This window comes from Notothenia coriiceps, unplaced genomic scaffold (genome assembly GCF_000735185.1).
Source record: "Notothenia coriiceps isolate Sejong01 unplaced genomic scaffold, NC01 NC01_scaffold00018003, whole genome shotgun sequence".
Taxonomy (NCBI): Eukaryota; Metazoa; Chordata; class Actinopteri; order Perciformes; family Nototheniidae; genus Notothenia; species Notothenia coriiceps.
Window position 1 is genome coordinate 11906 of NW_011350704.1, and position 11524 is coordinate 23429.

Genomic DNA, 11524 nt, shown 5'->3' on the forward strand with positions numbered 1-11524 from the left:
AGCCCCAGATCGAGGGAGATTATCAGTGGTCTTGTATGTCTTCCATTTTCTAATAATTGCTCCCACAGTTGATTTCTTCACACCAAGCTGCTTACCTATTGCAGATTCAGTCTTCCCAGCCTGGTGCAGGTCTACAATTTTGTTTCTGGTGTCCTTTGACAGCTCTTTGGTCTTGGCCATAGTGGAGTTTGGAGTGTGACTGTTTGAGGTTGTGGACAGGTGTCTTTTATACTGATAACGAGTTCAAACAGGTGCCATTAATACAGTTAACAAGTGGAGGACAGAGGAGGCTCTTAAAGAAGAAGTTACAGGTCTGTGAGAGCCAGAAATCTTGTTTGTTTGTAGGTGACCAAATACTTATTTTACAGAGGAATTTACCAATTAATTCATTAAAAATCCTACAATGTGATTTCCTGGATTATTTCCGCCCATTTTGTCTCTCACAGTTGAAGTGTACCATAGGATGAAAATTACAGGCCTCTCTCATCTTTTTAAGTGGGAGAGCTTGCACAATTGGTGGCTGACTAAATACTTTTTTGCCCCACTGTAAATCTAAAATGTTGTTTCAAACATTGAGAACTAAAACAAAAAAAAAGTGATAGTTTCCAAAGCAATTCATGAAAGGCAACACAATCATTTCCCAGTATGAGCCACATTCAATAATAAGTGTTATCATGACTCAGTTATAACACATCAATCTTTATTTTTACACCATTTTAACACTCCATTGGAGGCTGTTAAACAAACACACAAACAAAATCCTGCAAACACAAAATTCAAAACCGTCAACATTTCTTCTGAGGTACCTGCTCATTATTAAAATATGTTTGGGATATCATTTGGACCAGAGTTTTAAGCAGGGAATTCACAGGATCTAAAACAGGGGTGTCAAACTCAAGGCCCGGGGGCCAAATCCGGACCGCGACTTCATTTTCTGTGGCCCCACAAGAGCTTGCAAAGAATATAATATGTTTATTATACAGTTACATGCCTATTTACAGAAGCACGTTGCCCATAAACTACATGTCCCACAATGCATCTCAAATTTGACTTTTTTCTCAGAATTGTTTTTAATTTTTTTATCTTTGCTTTTCCATAATTTGGCTTTTCTTCATTTTGTGACATTCTCACTGAAGAGACTTGCGATTATTTGCCCTAGACTTCGGCTTTCAGACGTAGTAAATTATGAAGTTATTACCTTTTCCGATAATAATCCAATGCAGAGGCAATAATGTAATATAATACATTATTTTATATATATTTATATATGTATTTTTATTTAGTCTTAAAGTTACAACCAGCACTTTGAGTGCAACCATAATGCGAATGTGGCCCGTGATGAAATTGAGTTTGACACCCCTTATCTAAACTATTTCTAACGGCCACATATCTCTACTTGTTGAGGACAAGAACTGATATTATCTTAATGTGGTTCAATACAAAAGATTTAGAGTTAAAGCTTTTCATTCAGGTTGTATGATAGTAAGACACACAAGACATTACTCTAGAAAGTAGCCATTTTGTTTTGTTTAATAAATAATAGAATAACACAGGTGTACCTGAAGATCTCCCAGAAATCAGCATGGTAACAAACACCTCTAACAGTCTCACTTGCGTTAAAGGAGATGTGAGAACCGGCAGATGTGAAAGCGCGTGATGGGAGGACGGACAAAGACTTCCTATTTCAGTGTTCTGACTCCAGTGCGGCAGACTCATCATTACAGTAACGAACAAACAGAAAAGCAAACAAAAAGGCAAATACAAAAGGAATCAGTCAAATGTAAAGGACAGGCCGATGAGAAATATTTCAAAGTGTCATTGGTGGGTTGCAAACAAGTAACATAGAAACGTATAAAAAATAAGGAGCACGTTTTTGGGGGAAATAAAGCAAGGTCATGTGACTAGAAGCGTCCGAATGATTTATAGGAAGGAACTTACAGTACTCGCTGTTACAGCACCCAATCAAATACAACTAGTGTCTTGACTTAGTTTGACGTACTATAATGTGTTGTTAGACAATGGTCAGGCTTCCATTATTATGTATCAACATTTCCAAATGTCCTTAAAATCGGCAAATAATGTATTTTCTTTGAATACATCTACTTGTTATGGTTCTTAATCCACAAACTGTTGGTCTGTGGAGATAAGCAGTAGGTGGGGCCAACTGTGCTGCCAGAAGAAAGATATAACAGTGAGGAAGAATAGGTGCAACAAAATGACATAATTGAGAACCAGTGGAAACGCATCGGTAAACTGAATGTAAAAATTAGAGTTCTGTAATTTTATATAGAAATGTGTCTCTTCAGCAGTTTCATTAGACGTTAAAGTCAAATACTTTGTGCATTTCATGATTTATTTATACACAAACACACTGCTATTGATTCATCGAACAGAAAATACTAGCTTTCTGTCATACTATTAACCTCATGATTTCTCAATGTATGAAAGGGGAGGCTCTATTTTGATATTCTATTGGTCCAATATGCAATATATCTTTTACACACATTTATCCCCAGGAACATGCCATAAATAAATGAAATCCTTTAATTTAAGGCCTTTTAAACCTAATGCCTACAGCCATAACAGAACAGCATCAGATGGGGGGAAGAGAGACAGACGGAGAGAGAGAGAGAGAGAGAGAGAGAGAGAGAGAGAGAGAGAGAGAGAGAGAGAGAGACCCCTGTTTGTATGTTAGAGTTTGAAATGTTTGAACTTGAAGAAGCCTGTATTAAAAAACAAACGTCTCATGTAACTGCTTGGGTTTGGTTTGGGCTCAGGATAAAAATGAACAGGGGACAAAAGCGGTAAAGTAGAGAAGTATAAATTAGGATGATCGGGGTTCGATGGAAATGTTTATCTCATGTTGACTCACTACTTAAAGCACTTTCACTTCAACAGACTTTGAGCAACGGTCCATCTTAGCTGCTACATGGAGCCTCCCATCTGTCAAATCCTGAAATGCATATACACAGGGAATGTACCAACTCCCCCATCACACCCCCCCGTCAGTCTCCAGGTGGTTTGGTCCAGTAGTCAAAGAGCAGCAGTCTTCATGTCCGCACCTGGAACTTGCCAGCCTTCGTCATGTATTTGATGCCTTTGAAGGGTTTGTACTTCTCACCGTACATGTCCAGTCGGTTCACCTTCAGCCCTGCAGGAGGATATCAAATATAGTTTTTCCATTTACATTTCTCAATACAAAATGATTTGCACTTACTGGACAAGTCTAGTTTGAATGTTTAAGGATGGCGGGTGGCTCATTTTGGATTTACCAGATATGCGATTTATTTTTTCACAACAACTACAGAGATGTCTTTATTAGGTTTTTCCTCCACTGGGAAATATCACATTTTCTTGGAAATATATCAAAGTAAAACACCAGAGGGTTGTTTAGCACACATGACTGTTCTGAAGGCATTTTCAGAATCTTGATAGAGAGGCGAAGTCCCTCCCTTTCCGGGGGGGCTCCATGGGACCTTATTTCAGAAAGAGTATGTATTGAAGTCAATGGAGAGAGAAAGATTATCTCTCGATCCCGTTTGAATTGTGCCACGAATTACACATACGATGTTTGTCAATTTAAAAGATCATTTTGCAAGTCAAAAAATAAAAATGTTTCGTAAAACTGTGAAGTAACACTTTATTTGTGTGAAACCGCTCAATGACCTACATCTCCCGTCTCGCACCACACACCAAGACGGCCGTCACGTTGGCACATTTCACTTCTTTCTTTCAGAATGAGGTGAAAAGTATTAAAAGAGGTGAAAATCACTCCAAGTCTGGGTATGTAGAAAGCTGTACATACACACAAGGGAGTCGGTTCCGTAAGAGCCAGCATGCGGGACCGGGATTGTAGTTAGTTACGTATTTTTCATAGTCTTATATTTCAACAGTTTTACCACAAACTGTGACTTTTTTGACATGGAAATGATTGTATAAGATTGACAAACATCATATGTGTAATTCATGGCACAATTCAAACGGGATCGAAAGATAATTTTTCTCTCCCCATTGACTTCAATACTTCATTTTTCGAAATAAGGTTCCATGGGTCAGAAGTAGATGGGCGGGACTTCGCCTCTCTATAGACTTTATTTTGGTTTTCGTTTCCCTACTATATTAAAAAACAAATGCATCAAATGTATATATAAATAGAGAATGCATGTTCAGGTTTAACAAGGCATGCATATGTTGAAGGTACACTCAAAATAGTTTCATTATTGCGCAATTTTGGCGGGATGCAACCTATCTATATGCCAGATGGAGTAGGAACCGGCTGCAAATCACACCTTCCATTGCCTCAATTGAAGTAATTCTTTTTTAAACTCAGAAAACGATATACTAATTGCACTAAATGCATGCTTTTCCTATTGCTTTCCATGTTGTGAAATAATTTGTTTAGCAAATGTTTGTTAGCAATATGGCTTTGCATATTACCTAACGTTTTTTTTATGCGAATCACATAAGGTGAAAACAATGAATGAATAAAAGTAGCACTCATGAGTATCAGAACCGGCTCATAGAGTACTTTGAGGTCATGTGAGGTGTATTCATGCCTTTGGCCCCCTCTAGTGGCCGCAGTGTCACATGCTGACAGTCAGGTGGTTATCAGCTGATGTGAAGGAAGCTTCTCATGTGGGGGGGGGGCTGAGGTTAAATGATCCTCATGTATGGTATTCAGTGTGTAATCACAATTCATTATTTGTTACAATAATGTGTCACATTTGTAATGTATATAACATCCTATGTACATATGTCTCTGCTACTGTAGTATACATCTATATTTCTGTTGCTGCAGTATTTATAGAACATTTTAATGAATATTTTATATTGTGTACTACTTGTGATACATGTATGTCTTTTCTACGGGTTGTTGTTTTTATTTGATCATGTTTATACTTTATTCCACCTTGTTAAACTAATGACTAACTAATGTTCCAATGCCTGGCCTTGAACACATCTAATGTGTTACTCTTCCCGTAGTAATCTAACTCTCTGAAACAACATGGATACTGGTTTTTAATCTCAATAATTAAAAATATTTCTGTGCGTGTGCGTGTGCGTGCGTGTACCTGAGATGGCCATCTGTTGGATCTTCAGCTGGATGTTGATGGTGGGGTTCTCGTCGGGTTTGGAGGCCCCGGCCTGCAGACTCATGGTGCCCTTCAGGCTGGGGAGCTTCTGTGGGTTGATCTTTCCAACATCCCATGACAACATCTGGACGAAAATAAAGACAACATTCAAATGGCAGTATGAGAACACTACAACTTGGAGGAAATATGCATCAAATCAAATGGTTGCCTTTTTAGTCCTGGAGCGGTATTGTAAAACTGAATTTTTCGACAATTAGTATAAATGTGTCTGTTGATTGTGTATATATATTTATTTTTATTTTTTGTATTCGGGATTGTGGGAAACGGTATTTCGATCTCTCTTGTCTGTACACACAAATTGAAAGATTGACAATAAAGTTGAGTTTGGCGATTGAGGAACGGTCCCATATTGTGACTTAATGACTGGTTCAGAGCTAGGCAGAAAGCATTCGTCACAGGCTTTTTGAGACGTCTGCACCTTCCTGTTCATACACACGTTCCCTTCGTCCTTCCTTTAGGCGTATAAACACACACTCAGAAGCAGTTCCTCAGTACCTTGGTGACGGGGTCGAAGGTGTATGTTCCCTGGGAGGGGTTGAGGTTTGCGGTCAGGACGCCGCGGGGCAGCTGGCTGGTGACGAGCACCGCCTCCACCGACTTGCCCATGGTCTGCTTGGGGCCCAGAGTCAGGTCGAAGCGGCCCTGAGAGCTGCCCTCTCTGAAGCTGATGTTGTGCTTCACGTACACCGGGATGGCCACCAGGCTGGAGGAGACGAGGACAACAAACAACTGCAATCACACTCCAGTCATATGTGTTGTTTACATTTTGTGATATTCTAATATTGGAGCAACTATTGGAAAAAAAAGCAGGGATTATAATTATGCTGAAGGGTGTGAAAATCACTGACTTCTGGGAGCTGACGTGGTACGAGAGCAGCCGGAAGTTTCCATCGGGGGGGATGAAGGAGAGGATGCGCTCAGCTTCCCAACGCTTGAACCGAACACACGGGTGAAAGCTGACGTCATCCAGCAGCCGAGGATTCTGGGAGAGGGCAAGGTTGGTTCAAGTGTAGGTAAGATAATATGTGCATACAGCAAAGTCATCCCATTGCTTTTGCATATACCACTGTTTTGTAAATGTGGACGTATTGTGCGACATCAAGTCATTTAGATAACATTTTTGATTTGTTTTGGATTGTAATAAACTGATATTGAAATAAAACAAATCAGCAGAGTCTTGAGAGAAGGTATTGGGATCAACCCAGCAATACATGTCATAGTCTCTGGATTTAAACTGTAATAACATGTGTATTTATCAAATGTAAATCATGTGTCTGATTGTGAGTTTGTAAATGTGTTGAATTTATACAAAGACTCTGATGATAAGAGGACACTCACCATGAATGACAGCGTGAGGTCGGGCATGCCTGTCAGTTTCACACAGGCATCGATAACTCCCTGAATTTCTGCTGTAATGGTGGAGCCTGAGGAGGAGGGTGGAAGTCAATGTGAGAAATAGACACGAGGCAAAGTGTTGCATATCCTGACGTGTTTGTTCAGAGGCGTACCTGATTTATCGATGATAGCATCGATCTCCTCCACCACGTCAAAGTAGGCCTCGTTGTTGGTGTATTTGACTCCGGTGCGTCGCCATGGCACCACCGACAGCTGGCCTGTGGGGAGCTGCTCTCCGACGTTAGTGCTGCCTGAAAAAACAAGCACATCACACAGAATAATATCTGCGCCGCTAATACAGACTTTTGGATGGTATTGATTCCACCTGTCTGTGATCAGCATGATGAAGAGATAAGAAAAGATACTGGTTTGTGTAGCAGGCTGATAACGTTCACTCAATCTGATGATAACAGTCAAACCAGGTGGCCAGGGGCCTTTTAACATAGACATTGTCAGATTGAACACAAATAATGCAAAACCCATGCAAATAAGTTTAGGACTCTGTTTTGGAAAAGCTTTTCTGAATTTGAAATGCAGTCAGTCAACGGATTGTACCTGTGATGGTGTTGACCATTGTGCGGAGGATGGTGGGGGGCTTGATGAGCTCTTTGAGGATGTTGGACTCTGTGGCCAGCGGGAAGCCGTTATCCAGCATCTCCTCCAGGAGTTCATACACCACGACCACGTTGTCCTTAATCGCAGCCTCTGTACACACTCCAAAATAATCCTGAGGACAAAGAAAAGTATTTTGGATTAGATTTAGATTCAACTCTATTTTCATTGCACAGAGTAAAACTACTACTGGGTATGAAAGTCAGTCATTTAAACTAAACAGCGACTGGAAAATGAACGGGTACCTGGAAGGTGTCGACGACTCTGTGCAGGAACTCGATGACGAACAGCGGCGGAACCTCGCTCTGGATGACGGCCACAAAGTAGATCCGATGCCTGAGCACACTGATCAGGTAGTGGTGCGGCGTGGGGATCACCGGAGGGACGTTCTCCGGTTCGGTGGCTCGTTCCTGGGCCTCGAAGAAGTAGTCGCACACGGAGCGGCTGACCACGCTCTTCCAGTGCTTCTCCAGGAAAATGTCCCCCGAGGAGTTGATGAGGAACAGGCTGTGGATCATTTTGGCTGGGGGCTGACGGGCAGGAGATAAAAAGAGAAAACTCAAAACATTTCAAATGAGATGAGGAGAGGAAGTTTAATACTTTGTAAGAAAGTGCTTTTAGGTTTAATTGTGGTTATTTGGAGGGTGAGCTTTTATTAAATAATGACAAAGAACCAGTAGGTTGCTCGATTATGGCAAAAATCATAATCTCGATTGTTTGGGTCACTAATTGATTTCATGATTATTAAAAACGATTATCCATTTACTTTGAAAACATCTATTTATTGAAAAAAAAAGAAGATGAACAGTATGTTTTTAACAGTTGATTACCCTGAACTTTAAGTATAATTCAACTGAAAAAACAATAAAATAATGTTTATAAAAAAAAAAAACGTTTTATTTTGATTATGTTCTTTTCATAATCGTTGCAAGCCAATATCGTAATTGCGATTAAAATACGATTAATTGAGCAGCCCTAAGAACCACTTGAATGTTTAGTATATATTTAAGGTCAATCAAATGTTTTAAACAATACGTACATTCTGTCAAGTTGATAAACATAATCACCAAAATAAACAAAAGGTCAAAACTACTAACAAATAACCATCGCAAAGAAGTATTGCTAATCATGTTTGATGTATTTCTTTATCAAATCAGACACTTTGATCAATCATTTCAGAAAATATACAGGTTTGACTTTTAATATAAACACATTGAATGAAACTGAAGCAGTTAAAAGACCTATCATCAATGTGATGAAAGGATAACCCTGCTGTATACAGAGCAATACATCAAACAATACAAAGTACACTTGTTATTTACATATCATCAAATGATTTATATGTAGATACATTTTCATAATAAGCTTTCAAACAACAACATTTAACCCGTTTAAAGTTTAACGACAAAAAAATCGAATGAATGAAACAGTGAAAACAGTGAGTCCATGCCCTTCCTCCTCTCACATGACACATTTCTTGGGGGATGAAAGCAGGATTTACGCTCTGGATGAAAGACAATGTGCCTTCTTCATGAGCAGATGTGCACGTTTAGTATATAGTTAGATATTAGATATGTACATAACTGTTTTCTAGATACATAAATGAAGTCTGCATTCGACACTAGATATCAATTATATAGCTAATAGATTAAAAAGACATACTTTATATTTCAACAGTATCAATAAGTTAAACTAACAGGGTGTGCAAGCCCATGCACAGCAACATGTGGATGACTGCTTCCTGTGAACCTTTAAACATGTCTCTTACTGTTGTGGATCAATTTAAAGGGGATTTAAGGTATTCATTTAGAGGAGTTTACTAAAAACTACACAGTATGAACTATGTTAAAGAAATATTCTTCAACTGCTGTGTGATTGCTCTAAATATATATATATTTTTTTAAATGGCACAGATATAGTTTGAATAAGGATCTAACTTTGACATTTCTCAACATGGTTCAACAAATATATATCACACTTAGGCTGTGTCTTTTAAATGTCTCCTTACAAAATCTATTTTTTAAACTACATGTGTGCTACATTCTATATTTGATATTCAACTTGTTATTAGTTCCTACTCAATATTTGATTTGGCTTCTTGTAGTTTCTGAGATATAGAACTATTTTCTTTGCTCCAGCAGAACTTTTATTTTTGTCATTGCATACAATTCTAGAAAAAACACTAGTCATAAAGACTAAATCATATATAATAATAAGAAAAAGTCACTTCATAGCTAAACAATAAAACCGATTAAGGACTTGTCTTCACATTTGAGCTCGGAGGACATTTAACGTTACACAAACGGAAATTACAAATACTAGTAAACGGTTAAAAAACGGTTGCTTTACTTAACTTAATTAAAGTGTCTCTGAAATATGACACCGGAATATTCATTAAATATGCTGCAACGTATCGAGTTCGCACCCGATATAACTTGGCGCTACAAAAACCTGAACACATTGCTTTTACACGTAATTAAATCTGCAATTAAACATTATGAGTTAACATTAAACTGAGCACCTAGCTAGCTATCTTTATAGCAGTTGGAGGCCTCCACACAAGATGCTACATCTGACCCTCCTCCTGCCTCAGTCTCATGACAGAGGAAAAGCCCCGTCACCAGGTAAAATAGATGAAAATACATGGGAAAAACGATGCTGTCCTCACTGAAAAATCACCACTTGTCACTCGAGTGATTCAATATGTTAATAGGACTTACCGGGGACGATTTTGTACGTTTTCGTCTCGCCTTTCAACCCTTTTTCCCCAATGAAAGATTAAGCAGACGTCGTTGCTTCCCGTTAGGTGGAGCTGCTCTCGTTGGGAGGACTGGTAGAGAGAGTGCAGGGAACCAATCAGAATGCCGGGAGAGTTTGAAATCCCGCCTACCAAGTAGAATCATTGGTCGAAAATACGGAAGCTGGTGACTCGTGACTTGGACGAAGGAGGGAGGGCGACGGTAAACACCAGTAAAGCTGCACGCCGATTGGCTCTGAGATGTAGCTGGTCTGACATTTTGTTTCCAGTATCAGATTTCATCTTGTGAAGTTTCTTCCCATCAAACAAATAGACACAGGTACTGAAGAGTACTACCCTGCTATTAAAGCTTATGTCTTTGATTTATTCCAAACTGTAAATAAAACATGCACTCTCTGAAATTATGAAGGGGGAAACATGTGTTTTTTCTAGATTTTCTGTGTCTTTGTCAGTGTTCTTACAAATCTGTAGCCTATGTATTATTGACTTGGTTGACAATTTATCACATTAGTATTTAAAAAAAAAAAATTAGATCTAAAAAGTTGTAATGGCTTCCAGACAATTCCGCTGTATATTTCAAATGTAGATAAGTATGAATGAACATTTTCTTTAAGAGGCAGCAAAAGATCAATAATTTAAGCTCTGTTTGATTGTTTAAAAAATATTCAAAGATTGGAGGATTAATTAAAACTAGGTGCAAAATGAATAAAGTCTCCTCGTCTGCAGTCCCTCCTTTTTTCCAGGTGTGGTTCACACCCTTAAAGCAAAGTTTCTACACACATGCAAACAATCCACCTCCAGTGAAGTGAACATTTCCTCACAGTAAATGTTGAGAGAGTACAGACGTCAGAACAAAAATGAGAACAGAGGACTTTACATCTTCTTATTATAGAAACATGCATTTCCAAACATTTGGTCTACCTATGCTGCAATATGTATTATCTCTTCGATTTTCACTCGGCATCTATTGCACGTCTGTCCGTCCTGGGAGAGGGATCCCTCCTCTGTTGCTCTCCCTGAGGTTTCTCCCATTTTCCCCTTTAAACTGTGGGGTTTTTCCTTTTTTGGAAGTTTTTCCTTGTACGATGTGAGGGTCTAAGGACAGAGGGTGTCGTATTGTCATACTGATATTTTGTACGAACTGTGAAAATCACTGAGACAAATGTAACATGTGTGATATTGGGCTATATAAATAAGCATTGATTGATTGATTGACCTTAACATACCTGGTTCCCAATCTGGGGGTCCCTAACTCCCACTAGGGGTCGCCAAAGCTTTATAAGGGGTCTGTATTTTCTTTTCTTTTACCCAAACTTCCTGCGGTTAATGTGTTCACTCCCGTCTTCCTCCCGGGATCATATTTATCCCGCATTTCTCCCAATTTCTGACTAAATCTGGTTTGTTTCATTCTAACATAACGCACCAACTGTTACTGTTTCCACTCGGACTTCAATACAGCTACACCATTGTTTGGTTTCCTTGGTAACGTGTCTCTTTAGTAGCGCGAGCAAATGAAAGTCTGAGAGGGTGTTCAGGAGGAAGATAGCCAGAGAAAACAGAACAAGAATGGACAACTCGACCCTCTGCTCACTCCTTTCCTGTAAAT

The 11524-nt window shown here is 39.1% G+C and overlaps 1 protein-coding gene across 1 annotated transcript; it reads right to left on the reverse strand.

Moving 5' to 3' along the window:
• Positions 1-1285: 1285 nt before the first annotated feature.
• On the reverse strand, positions 1286-9985 carry LOC104950765 (adaptor related protein complex 3 subunit mu 2). Its single transcript, XM_010777324.1, has 9 exons — positions 9881-9985; positions 7406-7690; positions 7104-7275; positions 6662-6799; positions 6492-6577; positions 6002-6135; positions 5649-5856; positions 5073-5217; positions 1286-3151 (listed from the first exon to the last, which is right to left on the reverse strand). Exons 2-9 carry the CDS (start codon positions 7676-7678, stop codon positions 3051-3053), a joined length of 1257 nt encoding a protein of 418 aa, XP_010775626.1. The 5' UTR covers positions 7679-7690; positions 9881-9985; the 3' UTR covers positions 1286-3050.
• Between the last annotated feature and the right edge of the window lie 1539 nt (positions 9986-11524).

Bases quoted from the DNA above. Each gene is read 5' to 3' on its own strand.
- LOC104950765 (XM_010777324.1), bottom strand. From the start codon at position 7,678: ATGATCCACAGCCTGTTCCTCATCAACTCCTCGGGGGACATTTTCCTG. The intron at 5,857-6,001 runs GTCAGTGATTTT...CGTCTCCTCCAG, and splicing joins TACCACGTCAGCTCCCAGAA to CCTGGTGGCCATCCCGGTGT. The intron at 5,218-5,648 runs GTACTGAGGAAC...ATTTTCGTCCAG, and splicing joins CCTTCGACCCCGTCACCAAG to ATGTTGTCATGGGATGTTGG.